Raw genomic sequence first — 22,064 nt, 5'->3', positions numbered from 1 at the left:
CTTCTTCATGCAGGTGACGTGCTCTAGGCCTCTAACCATCTTGGAAGCTCTCTGCTGGACCCTCCCCAGTTCCTCCGCTTCCCTTTTGAACTTGGGAGGGGTCAGAAAATTGGATGCAACATTCCGAGTGTGCCCTCACAGGTGTTGAGTCTACAAGGACACTCATGTCCCTTGATCTGCTGACCCTACTTCTCCTAATGTAGGCCACTATGAGTAACCCCAGCTCCTTTCAGCCAGTCAGTTCCCAGCCTGTGCTGACACGTGGGGTTATTCCACCCCAGATGCAGAACTTGCGCTTCTCATTGCTGAACTGCAGGATTCATCTGCTGGCCTAATCCTCAAGTTTCTCCGTGTGCCTCTGGATCGAAGCTCCACCATTCGGCAGGTCAGCCACTCCCCCTAATTTAGTACCACCTGCAAATTTGCTGAGAGCACATTTTGTCACATCATCCAGGTAGCCCATGAAGATACTGAACAGCATTGGCCCCAGGTTCAACTCCTGTGGTACTTGTTACCAGCTGCTGACCAGATGTCAAGTCACTGATGTAGCCTTAGCTTGCTATGTAAGGTACACACTTCGAAGAGCTTCAGCTGGCTCAGCGGAAGGCAATCGCAAGCCCGTATTTTATACAGTTGGTACTAGTAGTAGGAACTTTGGATAGGCTCTGATACATCTACCCATCAGGATGACTCAGTCTAGCAGTTTAGAGGGATCTGTATCTTGCACTTTATCATTTATTGACTAGTTAGTTGAATATCATCAGGGTCTTCGTGTACGTGACTCATTCCTCACGAAGAAATGATTTTTGCTAAAAAAGAATGCAGACCCAGGGTCATACAATAAATGGGTGGTCCTAGGTTTGTGAACTAGTGGTGAGACTAACGGGTAGTGAAATAGCCCATTTGTTTTTAGAATCGAGCTACCATGTCAGATTTGTCCTCGGAGGCGGTGAACCCTATGGCTTGAGTGTCTGGCAGATAAATGATCATCTTTTTCTTCTAAAGGTTGGTCATTAATTCTTATTGTTTAATTTCATGGACTATGCCCTGGTTTTCATGCAGTGAGATGACAGGCAACGGGGGAGCTGATAAAAGGGAAAATGAGAAGTAAATTGAAAGAGAATTCCTATATGTGCAAGTCTTGGGTTGTATGTCTGCTTTACCTATGTAAAATCCAGACATGTACAACACCTAAGCAGCAAAGACACATGCCCAGAAGTTCAGAAATGCCAGAATAAAAGTTGTTTGTTCAGCAGTGATTCCTTTCCTTTGTGTTTGTATGTTCTGGGCCTATCTTTTAGTGCGTAATCCATTTTTTCCACAGCACATCTGTGTCATTAGTGGACAAAGTAAAGCAACAGTTCAGTATTTTGCCTTTTCCCATTGCTCAGTCTGTGGTTGCCATACTTCATCAACAGGTCACGATTCTTCCGAAGGGACGGCTCCAGAATGGACACAGATTTTCAGCAGAAGGTATGAGCCCTGGCACAAGGGGCATCACCACAGCCCCATTGCTCCCAGTTCCTGAATTAGGGATTCAGAGGTGCCCCGGGGATCTCCCAGCGTATTGGTCTTGCTGTCCTTCTCCCTTTGCTGTGGCCTTACTCCAGGGCTCTGCAAGCTCAGCTTTCCACTCACATCCCACCCTGTTTAAAAGAAGGCTAATGAGAATTAAGCTTTGCTGAGCTGTTGTGAAGCTTAGTTCATTCATGTTTGTAAATAAAAGGAAATCGTGTTACTGAAGAGGAAGCAGAAGGGTTGAACGATGCCAGTAGTCTTCTTTCTCCCAAGACCAAGCAGCCCCTTTTACCTACAATCTATAGTAAGTGTGTAGAGCCTGCAGAAAATATGCAGGGCTTCATTCTGGCTGAAGGGCCACTCTGTAAGTCATACCAGCTGAGCCACCACTTTGGTGTCCTTGGATAGCTGCCCGTCCACCAGGGCCATGTGGGCACCTTGCAGGCAGAAGCCATGCCTCATGCGCAGTGAGAAAGTGCGGAGGAAGGTGAATGTGAAGCATGCATTTGAACATGCCCAGGTGATGCTGCAAAATACCCCAAGGATTGGGGTCCATGGGATCCCTGATGCCCGCAGAGAAGTAGAGAGCCGTGCCCCTTGGAGTGAGCTGAAAAGATTGCAGCGGATCCTGCTGGGGGTTTGTATCGGGCTCCCCGTGTACCGGGCACAAGCATGACTTGGGGGTGAAGAAGCATATGGTGACTTTTCATCCCCTCGGTGCTGCCTGGACTCCGAGCCACTGTGGGGTCAGAAATGGTCCCTAAAAAGCCCCCCCCAGCCTTCACCGACTTCCCGATGGGTTGTCTCCCCCCAGTCTCCCCCAGCACCAAGCCTTCCTGCTCCCCGTGCCCCAAGGGCTGTGCTGCCAACCTGCCCAGCACCCCCCTGCCTATTTTTCCACTCTCATTAAGTTTACTTTGTGCAAAACCCACCACTCCTCGGACTTGCGATGCAAAAGGCGCCCCGGGCAACACCAAAATGCTTTTCTCGGGAGACCTGAAGGTGGGCTAAGGGCAGGGGTCAGGCGGTGGGCAATACCCTCGGTACGGGGGAGGCGGACGGGGAGGGAGGCGGGCAGGGTGGGCATCGCACCCCCTCGGGCTGCGGCCTCAGCTCGGACCTCGGCTTCGTGGGCTCAGCCGCGTGTGGGGGGCACGTCCCCCGCGCCGTGGTCCCCAGGGGGTGGGTGAGGAGCCCTCCTCTGCCCGGGGGCAGCCGCCGGAGCCCGGGGCGTCAGCCCGGCAGCTCCGGGCGCCGGAGGTGGCTTTGCGGAGGTGCCGGCAGATGGTGAAGATGCTCGGCAGCATCGGCCCCCGGCAGCGAGGTGGGACCAAGAGCACAGCGGCCCTGGGGTGTGCAGAAGAAGCCGAGGAAGGGTTTCGCTCTCATGCCAAGGGAGGCGTCTCACGGTGCAGCCGGAGGCAGCCCCCCCCCCGGCTTACCCAGAGCCCGCCCTGGGGTACCACGGGACGGTCCGATTCCCTGACAGAGCAGAACAGCTCGTCTTGGGGGGGGCGCGGGGCAGGTGAACGAGATCGATGGGCTTTGCCGGTGCTCAGACAAACGCCAGCTCTGGTGGCAGGGAGAGGGGCGATCCTGTGGCTGGAGGTGCGATGGGGAGAGGGAACAAGTCCTGCCCGCCTCAGCAGTGGGCTCCGGGTCCCTGCACCCCTCTGCCCCCCCAGGCAGCCGTGACCGAGCACCCACCTGAGGAGCATCGCGGAGACCTCTCCTGGGCTGCAACCATTGCCCTGCAGCAACCTCTCCCTGCCGCGGGACAGGGGATTCGCCTAAGGGCCGTTGACTTTTTTTGCTTTTTTTGCTTAAAGCGGTGCTAGTTAGAAAAGACGACAACTCATCAGGCTTAAATCAGCATGAGCCCTTATGAAGGCAGGCAAATTCATAAAAACTGAATTATTCATGGCTGTATTTGAAACATAACCGTTCCCCTGCCATGTTGGAAATCCAGATGAAATGCTTTTGTGCTGGAGCTGGATAGCCCCAGAGGTACTTTCATAGCTCCCTTTAAAAACTCGGCTCTTTGTCTTGTCTTGAGATCAAAGCTGTTTGGGAAGCAGGAGCCGCCTCCCGGAGCGTGCAGGACCTTGCCCAGCCAAGCTCAGGGCTTGCTGGAAACCCACAGGGTAAAGCTCAAGACTCAAGTTGTGTAACTGAGCACAAAGTGAATCTGACTTTTTCATTTCACTATCCAAGGTGAGCGCAAACAGATAGACACATGGGACAATGGGAAAGGGTCAATTAGATGTAGTTTTTCCGTAGCTCGGTGCTTTGGTGAAGACAGTTAGCATTTATGTATAATGGGCTGGTCCATAACACAGAGAAGCTGTAGCTGTGAATTAGGACCTGCATTTTGCTAGGTGCTGTACATGTGCAGAAGCCCCCTCAAAAATGAAACCTTTTGCCAGACACCGTCTCAGCATAACTGCACCATACAATGCCTGAACCGTGCAGAAGAAACACACTTGTGTTTTCAGTGGATACAGTTTACATTCTGGAGCCCCAATTACTGTGCAATTCAATGCGCTTTGGATCACATATGCATAGTGTGACCCATGGAAATGCTTTGTGGGACAGTATTTCCTCCAGGAGCGTTTTCTTAGAAGAGGTGAGACTGGCAAACATGCTCATTTTTCCCTTTACAGCATTCCCTCAGGTAGGACAGTGGGGGAACGCAATCCTGGGGCAGAAGAAAACCAGAGTTATCAGTCCACTAGCTCGGCTTGTTCACAAGGATGTATCTCCCTCCTCTGCCTCTCCTGTAGGGAATACCTGGATCATGACATGTCAGCAGCCACAGAGATGTCTTGTATTGGTACAGCTTCAAGCAGAAACGGAGATATGTAACGTGTATCATAAAGCTTGCAAAGCAAAGAATACATGTAAAAACAATATACCTGCTTTCTTTTGTAAGAGGACATAGAAAAGAAAGTGCAGAAAGAGCAAAAACTTTGGCTGGCTGCTCTGAAAATGTCCTGGGCAGATGTAATGAGCCAGCCATGAAAGGCGTTAGCTATAGCTAATTAATTTGCTAAAAGCACTTTGAGTATTAGCAGGTTACTTCGACCTGGGAATGACACCGTTTCTTTGTTACTACTCCAAGCAGTGAATTCTCCAGGGTTACAATGCATTATCTGGCTTTTCTCAAGCCACTGCCCTGGGACCCATGTTGCCCCTGGGATGTTGAGCATCCTTTCCACGGGAGGATCTGAGCTGTCCAGAACACTATCCCAGCATTTTTTGTGGGCGGCTTTGGCTTAGGCTTGGATTCTGTCTTGAGGTTTATTGAAAAAACCATGGGGATTTTGCCTGGTGGTGAATGCATGGCCCAAAGAAACAGTTGGGAGAAGAAGGAAGAAATGAGAACAGAGCAGAGGGGTGAACCTGGATGGCTTTTTGGAGTCACTGGGAGAGACAGAACAAGAGATGGAAGAGCCAGAAGTTTGTCGGACTTTGGCAGGACAACTCCACAGCCTACAATGCCGTTAGCTGGGGTGGGCTCAGTTTCGGAGCTACCAGATAGAAGGAGAAAAAGTATTTGGTGGAAACCAAGGTAAGGGAGTGGAGAAAAGGGGGAAGATTAACTCAGTGTACAAATGAGATGTAGTTTCTTGCATGTTCATATTATGAACCAAAGAAAACAGACATTTTCCCACCCGGCATTGCGGTATTTAGTATGATTTCTTATGTGCTTGGTGAGAGGAAGCTAGAGACGATACTTGAGGCTGGAGCCCCTGGGTGAAGTCAGGCACCGTGATGGGAGATGTGCCCCAAAGTGCCTGCAGTCCCCAAGGTAATGAGACAGGGAGCAGACTGTCCTGGACCAGCGCTGGAGTGATCTGCTGCTTCAGGGGTGGAAATTTCACTTCTTCTCTCCACCGTGACACTGAAGAGGTCCCCTGGGGAGGTCCAGGTGGACCCCCTGGCCCTTCCTCTTCCCCCAACCCTATAGCCCTGTAGTTTGCTACTGAGCTCCCCAGGTGGGTGATGGAGTCTCCCAGGGATGGGTGCTGTGCTTAGGTGACCTGAGCCGCTCTGTCACTTCTCCGCCGAGGATGTCACCGTCCCTCGAGTGCTCCCTGTGCACCCGCTGAGCCACACAGCGCCCTGGGCTTGGCACTGCCACGGACCCGGCATACGCTCAGCGAGCGCTTCTGCGCTGGGCAGCGGGAACGCCGCACGTCCCTTGGTTTCCTGCGGGAGTCTGACCTGAAGGTTTGCGTTGTCCTCTCTGCCACCCGGTCTGGTTTCCCCGGCACAGCCACGCGCTGCGTTATCCCTGGCTGGGGGGTGTAGGGGAGGAACTGGCACAAACACCAGTAATGCAAGAAAATCAAACGGATGTAAAACCTGCATCATTGTAATCACAAAGCCTTAAAACACCCCCTCTTGTTGCAGCAGTGCCATTTTGGGGGCAGATGTGGCCAAACTGCCCCTCACTTACTGCTGAGCTTCTCCTGAAGGCCACTGCAACTCCCTCTGAGGGAGACACAAGTCTCTCTGAACTTCTTCCCCCAAGCGAGTTTCAGCCCCTGGTCCTATCCCAGACTTTATGAAAACACAGCCAAATCCAGCTCCCTGTCTCTCACAGGCTGGGTGGGTTGGGGAGACCTTTTGAACAGTCTGATGCATTGCCAGAGATGATGGAGAGCAAATGGGATCCAGATGTGTCCTCCAGCACGAGGCTTTTCTTTCAGAAGGAATTTTCCCAGATCCTTCCCCAGATTTTGCTGTCGGGTTTCTCTTATGATGTACAGCCGCCTGGCTTCCCTCCAGATCCTGGATATCAGCATCAGCTTCCCAGGCAGAGAAGGTATGACCGAAATACTGCCTGCTCCCCTCCGTCAGCACAGCCTGCTGCCTGTCCGTCCCCCATGCCCAGGGAGAGGAAGGCTGATCCTCTCGGGCACCCTGAGGGTCCCCGGACCCCCTGCCAGACCCTCACCCCACTTCAGAAAGCCAACCGTATCCTGGGCTGCATCAAAAGCAGCGTGGCCAGCAGGTCGAGGGAGGGGATTCTGCCCCTCTGCTCCGCTCGGGTGAGACCCCCCCTGCAGTCCTGCGTCCAGCTGTGGAGTTCTCAGCACAGGAAAGACGTGGACCTGTTGGATTGGGTCCAGAGGAGGGACACAGAGATGATCAGAGGGATGGAACACCTCTCCTATGGAGAAAGGCTGAGAGAGTTGGGGTTGTTCAGCCCGGAGGAGAGAAGGCTCTGGGGACACTTTGCTGCGGCCTTTCAGTACTTAAAGGGGGCTTATAAAAAAGGTGGGGACAAACTTTTTACCAGGGCCTGTTGCAACAGGACAAGGGGTAATGGTTTTAAACTAAAAGAGGGTAGATTCAGACTAGGTATAAGGAAGAAATGTTTTATGATGAGGGTGGTGAAATACTGGAACAGGTTGCCCAGAGAGGTGGCAGATGCCCCATCCCTGGAAACATTCAAGGTCAGGTTGGACGGGGCTCTGAGCAAACTGGTCTAGTTGAAGATGCCCCTGCTCATTGCAGGGGGGTTGGACCAGATGATCTTTAAAGGTCCCTTCCAACCCAAACTGTTCTATGATTCTTCCTTGGGAGTCCCCAGCACACAGCCTGCCTGTCGTGAAGAAACAGGGCACTGAAGTCCTGCTGTATTGCCCTGAAATGATGCTTCCAAGCACACAGAGAGTGGAGAGTGGAGCCAAGAATTGAGCCTGGGCTCCTTGCAGCTTCCCTGCCCTGCGCCAGAAATGATGATGAAACATTTATTGATTGCAATGAAGTATTGCTGCACTGAGAGAGCTAAGGCAGGAGTCCACGTGGCTCAGCATTTCAAATCCTTTGCTTCAATATTTTTCCAACTACCAAAATGTTTTTTTTTTTCTCCCAGGCAGACATTTGGCAGCAGAGTTAAATGAACCCTAAGGGCTGTTATAACTTAGACTCATCTTTGGGAGCCCAGTGATGCATGAGAAAGAGCTCTGTTTTAACAAATTCCTAAAAGCACAAATGACTGCTGCATCCTGCTTTTCCATTGAGACTTCCAGACATCTTCCAGCAGAATCACTGGGTGGCTTGCAGGCAACCTACTATCAGCGCTGTGTCATCTTGCCTGTTTATTTGGTGAATTCAGATTTTCATACATTAGTGCAATAGAGAAATTCAGCAGAGAATTCACTTGGGGGAAAAAAAATATGCCTGGGACTCCGAGGTTGAGGAATTTAAATCAAACTCTCTTTCAATAAATGCAACCCATTAAGAGCCTCTTGATTGTCTATTTGAATATTACAATTTAAAATGCTACTTAGAAAGAGTAAATAAAATATGCTTCAGTTCTGCAAATTAAATTTATCCACAGTTAAAGTCCATTGAGAGATACCCCTAGGGTGAATTTGCCCTACATCTCATTTCTGCCCTAGGGTGTTTTCACAGCAGTCTGAGTCATCCAAAGCTCCCAAGCTGAATTAATTTCTGACTCTCATAGTTGATGTCCCACAGACAAAGCCACGTCTGTGATTCAGAAAACCGCTGATTAATACCGAGCAGGAGGAAGGCAGGCACTGCCGTTGGCTCCTGCCCGTTTCCCCCAGCTCGCTGGAGTCAGCCTGGCTTTCTGCAGGTCCCGCGCGATGCGGCCGGCGCTGGGGGAAGGCAGAGACCCGGCAGCCGGGATGGGGAAGCCTCGTGCGTTGGCGCGAGGGTCCTTTCCCCATCCCAGCAGCCGGCAGCAGCTGCTCTCGAACGCATCTCCGGAGGCAGCAGCCAGGACTTCTGCTGCAGCGATGTCCCCTGTAAGCCCGGCCAGTGCTCCTTTGCTCATGCTACAGCGTGTCACCAGCTTCAGCCCTCCCTGGGGTCCGGCTCCAGCCCCTCCAGCCCACCCTGGCCCTTCAGGGAAGGTCCTCCCACAGCTTTTTGCTTTCGTCTGCTGCAGAAATACCGAGCTCCATCAGGAGGGAGGAGACCCTGCCTCACCGGACAGCTGGGGACGCCTCAGACCAGAGCCTCATATGGCAACAAGCGGTGGTCCGCGGCCAGCAAGCTCTGCCGCGGGATTTCTCACATCCTCTGCGTGCCGGCGAGGCGTGGAGGAGCTGCACGCACCAGCGGCGATGCCTCGGGCGGCTGGATTTTTTTTCAGCATTTTTGACTCCTCCACTTTTCCTCAGCCGCTTTCTGGGCACCAGGCAGAGGCGCTGCCCCCGTCCGTGGAGCAGAAGTCCCGGCAGGGACACGGCAGAGTCCCCGGCGAGCTCTGAACTCGCAGTCCCCTGGTCCTCCTTGCGACTTCAGCTGGGCTTGGAAGCGTTTCAGCGGCAGTGAGCGGCGCCAGCCCGGCTGTGCCGGGGGTCTGCAGCCACTGAGGGGGTCCTCGTGCAGCTGCCAGCGGCAGGGCCCTCGGGTGGGCAGTGGGGTGGTTCTGCTGCTCTACTTTGGTACGTAGGCAGATGGTGCCATCAAGATGATTAACAGCACTGAACCCGGTTTGCCAAGAGCCTATTGATTTTCCAGAAGGGTAACAAATTTTCTCCTTATGTACCAGCACCAGGTCTGAAGTAATCTGGTATATAGCAGGAGGGAAATCAGCTTTCAGCGTGATTTAGGGAGGGCTGTGTTGCATCCAGACGCATACCAATATGATCTTTCCTGAGTGCTGTTAAATACTGCCTTAATAATTAATTAGAGATAAATAACACTCATGTTTAACACTAATTCGTAGCTGAGTTAGGGCGGCAGACTGAGTGCCAGGATCTGGTCCTGCGCTGGGTGGACAGCTTCCCAATGAGTCATGGTGAGTAAGGATTGACCCTGGGCTCTTCCTCTCCCCAGGGGTCTTTGAGATTGGGTGTATGACCGCGTAGAGAAGCGACTGTGGTGCTGTCACTGTATTAACCTCTTTTCTTGACAGACTGAGAATCTGGGCAGATCTCCGGTTAACAGAGTTTACCAGACATGATGGTTTGCTCCTGTCTTAAAGCATTAGGGTTGTGGCCAGGCAGCAGCAAAGGACCTCATGAGACCCTGCCACCGCGGGAACTCCTGCCTCTCCTCTGGGGTGGATCAGCCCCTCGTGTTAGGCACTGTACAAACACGGAACGAAAAGATGGTGCTGAGTTTGCAATCATCTCATCTCTTGATCCGTACAGCTAACGTCACAGAAGTGTGTCAAAAAAGCCCAATGGGTGTTACCATGAGACTTTTCCATATCCGTGCAATTATAAAGCCAAGTTTGTCTTGTAATGGCAATCCAGCCGTCTGGGTGGTAGCAGAGAAAAATAACAAATTTGGTTTCAAGGTGTTGGATGCTGCTCGTTCCCGAGCCCTCAGCTTTCCCTCTGTGGCCCCTGCTCGAGGCTGAAGCATTGGCTTAGCGAAGGGGACCATGGTGATGCTCTGACAACCACGGCAGGGGCTGACCGAGTCCTGTGGGCCTTGAGCTCCAGTTGCTGGGGAAGAAGCAAGTGTGTCCTTTCCAATGAGACTGGGATGAAGAGAAGCAAGTGTCTGAGCTGCCTCCATTGTATTTCAGAGCACCATCATCTGTTGGCAATTTACTACTAATGCAGCATATACCATATTTACAGCAGGTCACTGGAAATATACCTGGTCCCATTCATCGTTTTTAATAGCAAAGCAGTGCTTTAGTGCAACATTAATTTAAATTTACCTTCCTGCAGAAAACTGGTGGACAGCGAGCCTTCCGAAAGATGCATTTTTATTAGCTCTCTCTTCTACATTTGGCTGCTGATAAATATTTATTTAGACTTACCCTGCCAAAGGCTTTAAACACAGCCACATTTCACTTCCTTCCAGGAGTAAGTGGTGGCAAACGGCGGTCAACGATGGGCAGAGCCTGTGGGCCAGGCAGCAGTGGGCAAACCCCAAAGTGTCTTCCCATGGTGGCTGGGGAGTGTGACGAAAGCCTCACCACACGGACATGGAGGAGGTCAGGGGCAGGGTGGGGGGAGGAACCCCAATAACCCGGTTGGGAACATGAGCCCCCGATGCAGCCCCCCCAGGGCTGTCCCAGGGGAGCCTCAGCCCAGGGTCCAGGGGGACACCCAGCACCCTGAGCTAAGGGGAAAGGCTCTTACGGACCGAGGGGGTAAGTTACGGCCTCAGGGGTATGGGACACATTATGGGATGCAGCAGAGGAGCGTTTTGGGATTGCACAGGACTTACTATGGGTTGTTTAGGGGAGGACGCAAGGGTGGGGAAAGGGAGGGATCTGGGTGGTTTGGGAAGGAACAAATGTGGGAAAACAGAGCAATGAGGGGATAAAAGGGGCCAGCTGCATGTAAAGAGTCGGGTGGTCAGTATATCTGTCTGGCCATGCCCTGCGCCTGGTCAGCAGGGCCTGTCTTCTCATTGAACTCCATTTCAGATGTTTTTCTTGGGTGAGGGACTCTCTACTCTGTGTGCACATGTGTGTTTGGGGGTCTAGGTGAATCACTGGTGAATGTCGAGCTGGACTAGCTGGTGAGTAGGATGAGAGGCTTTGGGAGGAAGGTATCAAAGCAACCGTAAGCGTGGGCTGGATACTGAAGGTACCAGAGGTCTGTGCGTTGGCTATTGGAGGGACCAGGAGGTCCTGGCCAGCTACTGGGGAGATTGTGGATTCTGGAAGTCAGCTGAGAGACCTGTTTGTGTGTGTTTGTGCAAGAGCCAACTGGAAACGAGAGGATCCAGGGGCCATCTACTGTTTAGACCGAGTGTCTCAGGCCAGTGGCTAGAGGGATCCACAGTGTATATACGTCTTTGTAAGTATATATATATATTCTCTTAATGGGCTTTCATCCTGATCAACCAGAGAGCAGAACAGGATGAGGCCCTTGGTGCTGTTTGCGTGTGTTGAGCGTTTCTGTGTTGCTGGCCATGTATATACGTAGATAAGTGTTGAATATGTGTGTTTGTGCTCATGTGCGTACGGGGAATACATGCTTATCCCCACTGCCAGCTGGACCTGGGGGCAGGGAGCTGCAGCAGCCTTGCCTCTACTGGGCCACCGGATTCAGCAGCTTGTGACAGCGACCTGTTCACTTGGGCTAGCAGTTGGGTTTGAGCCAAGGATAGCCTCTGCAAAGACTGTCCTACTGCCTGAGCAGAAGGATTGAAAGGGAGAAGATTGCTCTTTTTAATGTCTTCAAGCTTGCAAACTCCCTCTCAACCAACATTGGGTGATGACAGGCAGCTAAATCCCCCACTCCCAGCACCTAGGCACATCCACCTTGCAACACTGCCTGGTTCAGACACACCTGAGCTGACAAAGTTGCTCACAACGGCATCGAACTGCTTAGAAACCAGTCACTGGTGTGATTCATGAATCAGATGTTCCTCCATCAGTCTGTCTTTTCAACAGGCACAGCCCAAGGGATGTGCTGAGACAAGTCCCCCCCAAAGCTGTCTAACCCTCACACAGGAGGTAGCTGGCAAAAAGCACAGGGAACTGAGCAGACTGAAATGTGATCACATCAACAGGGTGGAGGTACTTTCAATGACAGACAAGTCCACCAGCAGAGATGAAGCTGAACAATGAGGCTTTCAAGGCCTTAGGGACACCTAAAATTTAGTTTTGGCAAATAAAATTGCAGTCTTTCTGCCTTTTCATATGCTACTCTGAGCTGCTGTGGAGGAATACCATGATCCAGCCCCGTATTTCCATCAGAACATAACAACAAATTACAGGCTCTTGTATCAGTTTGTCATTCTCCAAGTGATTGCAGAGATACACTCTAAGCTGATGAATTATTTAAAACAGATGCAGTACATTTCAGAAAATGAATTTGATTAAGTGGCAAGATATTACGAAGAAAACTGAGACAAAAGCTTAAGAGAATCTATTTTCATAAAATATACCATGCTTCCTGTCTGATGATAATTTTGAGTAAACAGACGAATTAGTAGGTAGACTGATAGATTGTCCACTAGGAAGACATATTTACACAGGAAACTAATGTAAAATGGAGAATGGTCTTGCTAAGCAAGACATATTACCCTCTCTCCACTCCATCCACAAAACAGGCAATGAAAAGGAAATGACACATGGGGCTTTTTTTTAGTTTCAAACTTCTCTTCTTTCCAAACCCCTGTCCTGTGTGCTGGGCGGGTATGTTTTTGCTAAAGCACTACTGATATGTCACTTTGTAGATGTTACTGAAGCTTACAGGTTCTGTCTAAATCTCTGTACAAAACACATTCTAGATTGTCATGGCTTTCATGGCTTATCACAATATGTAGAGCTTTATAGGAAGAAGTCAGGTCCTTTATCGGACGAGATCTGGAAGAGGTGTTTGAAGACATGAGTGTCCAGGAGCTTGTCTGTTTTTTTCCCAGCAAAGTCAGCTTGTCTGAAAACCTTGTCTTGATGACATTCTTAGGCATGCAGGCTACTACAACACTACTGCATGAAATACATAAACTATCTTTGCACTGAAAATGCAAAATTGCTCTCACATATTGCCTTATTATTGTTATGTACTGATTTTCTTTCTTTCTTTCTCTTTATTTCTACTGAAAGACATCAATATCTTTTATTTGCTTCATTCGCAAAGAAGCTCTTATTTAATTGCAATGCATATCATCATATTCACCTAATATAGTATAAATTCCCCTGCTGTTTCAATTGGACATCTGTCTTCAACTGTTGTGGTAGGGAGTAAACAGCGTATTTCATCTTAGAAATGGTCCTGTTGAATGATACATGAATGTTCAATTAATTTCCATCTTCTTTTCCACAGTACTTCTTTCCTTTGCTTTTTATTTTCCTTAATAAAAAGTAATATTCAATATTTAAATTCACAAAAGTAAAAAAAAAAAAAGGTTAATAAAACAGTTTGTGATTTTCCTTTCCTCTCCCTCTCCACAGTTTGTGATTTTCCTTTCCTCTCCCTCTCCTTCTTCTCCCCTCCCCTCCCCTCCTCTCCCCTCCCCTCTAGCACTGGAAGAAAGACTTGCATTAGAGGATGGCACTTCTGGCTCAAGTCTAGCCTGGGTATTGACTGCTGGCAGTTTGCTTCTATATGGATTCATCACTATTGACTTTTGTTCCAGGTTTAAGATATGGGCATGTACCACTTTCCCAGCAGCAGTCTCATACAGACTTTCTAGCTCTCCCACGGCTAATATCTGCGCTCTTTATGTGCATGAGTACAACCACCATCCCGGCCGGCCGGGGATGGAAAGCCTAACGTCACCTAGAGGGTGTATGTGCCCTGTGGGCTGCAGGGGCTCCTTGAAGACGCAATCTTAAATGGGAAGGACGAACTAGCACCCGTCGAGCTCCATGCTGCTATGGGGGGACTGCTTCCTTCCAGCCACTTTGCAGTGCAGATGTGCACAGTCTCTTCTGTTTGGTCATGCAGACCATAGCTTGCAGTGAAATAGAGAAACAACCACAGATACATGTGTCTTAGGCTAATATTCTGACTACTGGGCTGTATCGCCTTCTTTCTGAATTGCAAGGCAATGCTAAAATACAAAAAAGGAAACTATCCAGTCTGTGGATTTCTCATGGGAGCCAGATGCCCTAAAATATGGACAACTGCCCAACGGATTTCTTGAACAGCCACATAGTAACCTGCTCTTGCAAAAGTGCTCTGCGACAGATAAAGAGGAAGAGCATTTGGATTTTTTGACAAAAGTGGCAAAAAGAGAATTTATACAGCTTTAGCAAAAGGATGATGAAAAACCTCCCACGGATTTCTCTTTTCCAGTTGCAGAGGAGTATGCAGTGGAAACAGATTGCTAACTTTTTATTGCACATAAAACCAATTAAAAGGTTAATATTAAGAAATAGAAACTAAGATCAGTGTAACAACAGTTTAATTTAGAGATACATACAGTGAATACTGGGAGTGAAACCAGTTACCCTTATCTTGAACAAAGCGCCCTTCTGGAGGAAAATACTTGTTTGTTTAGATTGAAAACAGACACCAGTCAATGAGCTGACCAGTGTCCCACTAAGCAACGGGCAGTGAAAGCTCAGATTCTCCAAACTGGTCTGAACTTTCCAAGTAATGGGAGCAGTAAGTGGTTAGCATCTTTGCAAAACTGCCTCTCTCCAATTCAATACCCCACATCAGAGGCACCTGAGACACCTGTGTTCTTTAACTTATCTGCAGTCTAATCCTCCCCACCCACACATACACATATAAAATGGAAATAACAATTTAAACCTATCTACATAAATACAGCTCTTTGAAATGCACTAATGTGCGTTACCAGCTGAATCAGGAGAGCACTTAGGCACAGCACACACTTACATCCAAGTTGCACAGGGAGAAGAGTTTTAAAGTTTGGGTACTAGATCAGGTTGCACTGAGGGGATTATCACAAGCAGAGAGGAGAGGAAATTGAGGTTAAGAATGGTCCAGGAGGCAAAAGGGAAAGGGCATGGAAAACAAGTCAAGAAAAAGAAAGCTCCAAGAAGTAGATGGTTCACAGTTACTTTAGGCAGCAGTTTAAGCTTCTCCGTTTTGAAAAAGGAAATAACACCTACTTATCACCAAGAGGTGCGTTGGTAATTCATGTTGAAAAGTGCTCAGAGATTCTATGAAGAAAGGTACTTTTGGAAATGTAAAGTGTCGTCTTTGAAGCATTTGTTATTATGCCACAGTGTGATTGTGGACTTAAAAACTGTTACTAAAAAGTGATGTAGAAGGAAAGCAGCAACCCATCCAGTCATGAATACTTGGCCAACCCCAGTATTTCTACCCGTGATACCATCAATAGACAAATACTGGTGGGAAGAATGGGTAAGAAAAAAATCAAGTGTGTATTTTACTAGGTCTTTCACCTGGAAAAGCTGGCTTGCTAAGTGTACAGCTCCAGGTGGCATAATCGGTTTAAAAATTTATGCTTATTCTTATTTTGTTTCCCCCTGGGAAACTGCAACTGAGCTGCCAGAGTGATGAAACCAACACCAAGGAAGTCAGCAAAAGAAAGTGATAGACTTCCATGTTCTCGCAGTTCATGACGGTTATGCTCAATTAGCCCTGTACCTTTACTTCAGGATCAGAAGGGGTTTATCTTGAAATGTTTCTCTGTCCGCTGTGTTACAGCATGTGTCTTCAAATCCTGAAGTCACATTATTTGTCCGCTTCCAGACCTGTGCCTTTAATGTCAGTCCATAACTCAGTTCCTTGGGCTGCCAGCAATCAGTGCTTCACAGAAAGGAGTAGTGTGGAGATGCACCCAAAGTCCTTCCATTTTGGTCCATCTCTGTGCCTCTCTGAGATTTTCTGCTTAGGTTGACAGGATTTCTCAGTCTCTTTCCAGATTGTTAATGACTTGCAAAGCTGAGAGCATGGTTGTTGGCATTCCCTTTACTTCATGTCTTCTGCCTGCAAGTGCTAAGGAAAGACAGAAAGATTTAAGATACATTCAGACCATAAGGACAAAGAGGTTTAGAAACTGAAGTCTGGACTTTTTACTTCTCTACTTTTAAGGTAGGAATTCTATCAAGAACTGGATTATCCTACCCCAGAGCCAGGCTGTTTTACCCCAGTTTGTTTACCTGTACCTGAAGAAGAGGTGGAGATAGCACTGCCTTCATTGTATACCCTATGCTATACGTTGCATTCCTGATGCATTTATGGAACCAAGCCCAGGCCAGCTCTGCGAATAAATCCTAGAGAAAGTCAGACCTGTTCTGCCAGTCAGTCAGAAACCCACCGCATTTAGCACAGCAGACTATTGGATATGTGCGTGGTGACACCCTTCCCTAAGAACGTCCTTCAAGGAAGTGTATGGAAGGGAGCGCGTACTAGGAAGCCTTGTTGGCACAGCTGCTTGCCACTCAGCCTTGCTACCAGGAAGCCGGGATTAGATTCACTGAGCAACATGTTTTTGTGCTTGTCCCAACAGTGCTGGTTTAGGTGCCTGTCCTAGTCTGTGTGTATCTCCCTTGACCAAAAAACCTCTGTGGAGAACTGTAGCTTGGTCATTTCCATTTCTCAAGACCAGTACTCAGCTCAAATCTGGAATTGTGCTCTTCAGCCTGTTTTGGAGGTGGAGAAGGAAACAAATTCAACTTTTCAAGTGTGACACTTTGCAGATATAAGGGATTTTTTTTCTCCTATAAAAGCAGCCTTTATAGCACCCACACAACAGCAACAAAGACATCTACTTACCTTTCCACAGGATGAAATCCAACAACAAAATAATATTCACTCCTCTTACAAAATTTGGCAGCGCCTGTAGTGCCTCTTTCTCCTCCTTTTCTCATTTAATGCGCATTGGCTAATAATCTCCAGAGCTGTATCAATACCTTCTTTTGTCTTGGCAGAACACTCCAGATAAGCATATGCCCCAATGCTGGCAGCTAAAGCTTTTCCTTCTGTAGTGCTAATTGGCTCATTGCCTGGAGAAGTTAGTTTCTTCTTAATACCTTCATCGCCCCTTAGTTCTGTCTTGGTAGCCACCAGAATAATAGGTACTGTGGGGCAGAACACTTTGATTTCTGGAATCCAAAAATCAAGGATGTTTTGCTGTGAGTCATGCCTGTCCACAGAGAAGCACATTAAAATAATGTCGGTGTCCTCGTAGAACACTGAGCGGAGATTTCGGTAACTGACTTCATTCTTCCCTGCCACATCGAAGAGGATTAGTTTCATCTCTTTCCCATCTACTTCTGTGTCAGTGGTGTAAGCGTCAAACAGAGTTGGCTCGTAGGTCTTGGGAAGCTGCTCGTGACACAGAGCAAAGAGGAGGCACGTCTTACCACAGCAGTCATCTCCAACTACAGTTAGCTTTCTCCTAAGAGCAGCCATTCCTTGAAAACGAAGATGAAGTACAAAATGGATTATTTCCATGCTGGGCTTTTTTTTTCTTTTTTTTAGCTTTTGTGCAGGGTAGAAGGAGGAGAGGAGAAATTCCATTAGTTTGGAATTCTTCTCCTTATCTCCTTTTTTCTCTCCACACTCTGTCTTACCTTTGTTCCCTATTTTTTTTCCGCTTTTAATTTCTGTGGTATCAGAATCTTCTGAAATTGTGAGTACCTTGCTCTTGACTATTATTATAGATCAAAAAATGAAGGCATAAACCAAGTCTGGATGTAACCAAGACTCTTGCAGCGCCTTATATTTCTGTTTTATCATCTCAGACATTGTTTATGGTCAGTGTTCAGTCCATAACAGACTTCATTTTCTGGATTGAATGACTTAATTTTGTGAGTGAGATGGAGTATAAAACACTGTACTGAACAACTATGCAAATCGACTTTACCGACTACATTTTTCCTGCCATGGTCTGCTAGTGGAATTCTACCAATGGCAATAGCTATCCTGTGTAAGTCCATGCTGCTTTTGCTCATAGATCCGTTGCCATGTGGGAGTTAATAAAGTGTTTTCAGTCCTCATATATTCACAGTTAATTTATATGAGATAGAAGTTTGTTAGACTTACAGGATAGTGATTTCCAGTATCAACCTTCTTCTCTTTCTTGATGTTCAGTATTAGATTGGTTTCTTTTAAAACTGTTGCCAGCTCAGCTTCCTTAGGTCACTGGTTCCCCTGCGGAGAGAACTTCCCACCACTCTTCAAAGACTATCATGATGACCACAGTATTTAAAGGAATAGGTCGATGTTTCTAAATATAGCCAACCAATCTACAAAGACAACATGATGACATCATTGTTTTTTAAAGAAGCCTACTTTACTGGCAATAAAGTGGAAGTTATGTAATTCATTAACAAATCACAGCATGTTTACTTTAGAAATTTCCTCATTCCTATTGCAAAAGACTCATCCTGAGTCTGCATTTTAGTATTGAGTGTGCCAAACTGCTTGTGGGGGGGGGGGCTGAGAGTACAAGAGTGTAAAACAGCAGTAGGCTTGCCAGGCAGACCCTTAAGACACCCCTTTCCAGATTTGCTGAGGCATCGTAGAGAAATAAATTGCCCAATCAAAGAATGGATGAGGTGGGAAGGGGTCATCTAGTCCACCCTGCCCTGATCGGAGCAGGATCAACCCCAGCAGGCGGCTCAGGACTGTGTCCACTTGGGTTTTGAATATCTCCAAGGATGGAGACTCCACAGCCTCTCTGGGCAGCCTGTGCCAGAGTTTGATCATCCTCAAAGTAGTGAAATGAAGTCTATCAACTGGAGAGTCTGAAGAGAAAGAACTGTCCAGTGTTAAGTATACTATCTTGAACTCCGAGATGAAGACTGAATTCCCTGCTCTCTTGTTGGCATTGGGCAAGTCATTTCTACTCCCTCTGTCTCAGTTTTCCTGGTAGACAAAGACTGCAAGGTGCCTGCAACCACTAAAAAATGAGAACAAAGGGAACCAGAGGCAGATTAATTTGGTCTCTGCAGAGAGAGGCATTATTGGTGATGCAGTTATGTAGCTGCTGATTAGTATAGTTACATGGTCAGCCCATTTATTTCATTCTGCTACAGAAGAGTTCTTCAACTAAGATGAGTGTTTTTAGATCTAAAAATTTTAGCCTAAGGATGAGGAACTTGTTTTTGTTTGATTTGAAGTCAGCTGGAGACCTGAGGCTGCTTTAGTTTTCTGTGGTGGTCTAATTTTACTCTGTTAGGCCATATTTCCCGAGTCTTATTCAAGTATGAATCCGATAGGCTTGCCGTAGGAACTTGACAAAATTAAAGCCATCAGCTTCTGACTTGCCCCACTTACTCCCTAGAAGAGCAATGCCAGTGGGCCCCACAGAGCTCTTTAGGATCATGAAGGCATTTCTTGTTTGGGATGAGGCACTTTCACATGCACTGTACTTAGCCCAAACCTCTCTATGAAGATACACAGGTCTTTTTTCACCTTCTCTTTTTTGTGTCTTGGCGTTCTGGTTTCTAGGTAGATCAGTCTGGCTTGTCTGCTGAGAGTACTGATCACAAGGGGATCTGAGAGTTAAATTCTGTTTTTCTTCAGGGACACTGGAAAGCAACGGACCTGCTGTGACACGCAACAAGTGGCCTGGTTCCTATATACGCCAGAAACTCTTAGCAGCTTAGAGAAACAGATACTTAGCATTTCTGCCTGTCCTCCCACATCTACGTAGAGCTTTTTCACACTAGCCTGTGAACTGCTCATATTTAGCTAGCTCTTGCTTTCCTTACTTCACTGAGAAGCTTTGCCTGCATGAGGACTGCAGGATGCTTGCTGCTAGCGTTACAGGACTCAGTATGCCATTACTGGCACTTATGGCTCCCTCAGCACGTTATGCCACAGCAGGCAATGTACTTACTTGCCTACTTATTGACAAAAAGAAGAAAGATTACCTTCCCCACTGAGTTTTCACGCTTTTGGTACAGATTTATGCTTGAACACAAATTCTCTGAGTTACAGACATGCCCTTTAGAAGATCTGTTTAGCAAAAAGAGCAGGGGGGGAATATAATCTGGAAACAATGTCTAGTAATTGACTAGAATTGTCTTCTCAGCAACAAAAAATGCCAATTGGATTAAATCAAGTAAAAAACAAAAGGCTGAGTTTTAATCTCAAAACCACCAGTACAAGCAATGAAAGCAAAGAAGTGGTGTCTTCTTTCTCCTACTTCATACTTTCTTCATCAATCACACAGATGTAAGTGGTGCAGCAGAACTAATGCTCTGCTTAGAGAGTGCACATTTAGGGATTACTGGAAGTGAAGTTTCAGCTTCGTGCAAATTTGATCAGAAAATATAAAAGTTCCAATATAAAGTTCAAATTCAGCCCTAAAATATGTGAGCTGGCTACACTCCCTGGTGTCGTCCAGACCACAACCATGCTTCAATACAGAATCGGTCCTGTACAAAATGCCCTAAGGAGAGGAAAAAGCTGTGACATCCCAGAGCCTCTTTTCACTATTTTCCTTCCAGGTTTTCCACCTGTGCTCTCAGGCACCATCCCAAGAAGGAAGCACTTCCACAGATTATTGTCCACTGTGCTCGTTTATAGTACCGCTGCCGTGCCTCTGTCTGCTGCACTCACAGCACTGCCACGCTGGTCAGATTCCCATTTTCCCTGATGCCTCGATCCAAGCAGGAAGAGAAAAGGACTTCTATGTACAACTCTATCCCTGATTTCCACTGTTCTTGAAACTGGCTCACTTTATGCTTTCATGCATGGGCTGAAGAAAGAATGCTCCAGAGAAGAGAAGCAAATATATATAACTGGAAAGATAACATAAATTAAGAGCCTCCTCACTTCCACTTAGACAGCTCAGGGAAGGTACTATATAGTGCACTGGTATTTATGAGCTAACCCACTGCAGCAGAGAGGTGGCATGTAGCAAATTTACATTAAGTATGAAACCCAGGCCGTGATCAAGTCCCAGGTACTACACATTTAAGCATAAATGTGTGATAACCATAGTGACATAGATGTTCCTGATAGAGTCCACTGCTGGAGTATACCCTAGGACAGTGAAATGAGTGCAATCTCAGCCTAAGTGAGTCACAGGGCTGGGTCCCCTGATACAAAGCCTCTGGAAAAAACATATAAAGCATTTGAAACCCTAGGTCAAGGAATTACACAGACTTTGCTGCAGTCTTTCTTGCAAAGTGCGAGATGAAACATCAGGCCCTTTGCCTTTAGTGTAACTGTGTGGAAGGCGACAGATGCAAGACTTCACTAGAAAATTAAGCAGCAGTTATGGCTCAGACCCTCACTGCGTGCTGGAACTATATCTGCACTGTTCAATTACAAGAAGAGTCCCTGCTATGGGTTTGACTTGGGTTAGTTGGACCTTTGTAGAGTATTTCCTTAGCACAGTTTGGAAGTTGGGACCGGTAGACAGCTGGGATGAGGCCACCCCACTTTGAAGTCTGAAAAAAGAGTACCCATGTGGGTCGCTTTGCTTTCTCTACACCGAGGCGCACGGGTAAATGCTAGCAGCACTCTGGGTGAACAAGAGCTGTGTGCTTTGAGATGAGTACGCAGGCTATTTCCCTGCCTTTCATGGCACGGCACCGGTGACACGAGCGACAAACCCGCTCACGTGCCCGATTCCTTTTTCTATTTAACGAACCGTCTTGCTCACGAAAAGACAAACCCAAGTATCCAGGCACGATTCTCCGCGCACCCCCCCCCCCCAAAGCCAAATAAAGACGGACTCCGGCGCACGCCGAAGCAGCACCCCTGACGATCGATGCAGCTTTTCCCGCTGCCACCCCCGAGGTGGAGCGCTCCCGTTTGGGAGCCGTGCGGGCGCCGGGGTCCCCGCCGGCGGGCCGGCCGCGAGGTGGCAGTGGGCTCCAGCCCAAACCCCGCCGGCCGCCCGCGGCACCGCGGGAGCGCTCGCGGGGCGTGGAGCGGCGCGGTGGCGTGGGGCGAGTTACTTTCTACGGCAGATTGACTCCGCCTGCCGAGCAGAACGGCTCCACGGAGTTGCGAGTCTATCCGTAGAGAAAATAGCTGCACGCTGCCGACGCTCCACCGCCGCAAGGACGCGCCACATCGTCAGCTTGCTTTCGTGTCGGGGAGAATTTAAACCCGTGAGCGGTCAGAGGTAAAGGGATACCGCCAATTTAGCCTGCTAAAGGGCCACGGGTACTGTGGAACACCGGTGCCTATGTCTACACTTTATTTCTGGGGTTTTTCAAACACCAG

General features: G+C 48.1%; 1 protein-coding gene across 2 annotated transcripts; it reads right to left on the bottom strand.

Annotated features, from left to right (window-relative positions):
• Positions 1–14,320: 14,320 nt before the first annotated feature.
• On the bottom strand, positions 14,321–18,054 carry LOC115351391 (ras-like GTP-binding protein RHO). 2 transcript variants are annotated; one of them, XM_030038064.1, is made up of 3 exons: positions 17,919–18,054; positions 16,647–17,287; positions 14,321–15,866 (listed from the first exon to the last, which is right to left on the bottom strand). In XM_030038064.1, the coding sequence occupies exon 2, from the start codon at positions 17,283–17,285 to the stop codon at positions 16,692–16,694; it is 594 nt and encodes a 197-aa protein (XP_029893924.1). In that variant the 5' UTR covers positions 17,286–17,287; positions 17,919–18,054; the 3' UTR covers positions 14,321–15,866; positions 16,647–16,691. The 2 variants fall into 2 exon arrangements, with proteins under 2 accessions (XP_029893924.1, XP_029893923.1); XM_030038063.2 differs by lacking the exon at positions 17,919–18,054 and having other exon boundaries at positions 16,647–17,896.
• Positions 18,055–22,064: the final 4,010 nt, after the last annotated feature.

This window comes from Aquila chrysaetos, chromosome 15, assembly GCF_900496995.4.
Source record: "Aquila chrysaetos chrysaetos chromosome 15, bAquChr1.4, whole genome shotgun sequence".
NCBI lineage: Eukaryota > Metazoa > Chordata > Aves > Accipitriformes > Accipitridae > Aquila > Aquila chrysaetos.
This window is presented reverse-complemented; position numbering and strand designations above follow the sequence as displayed.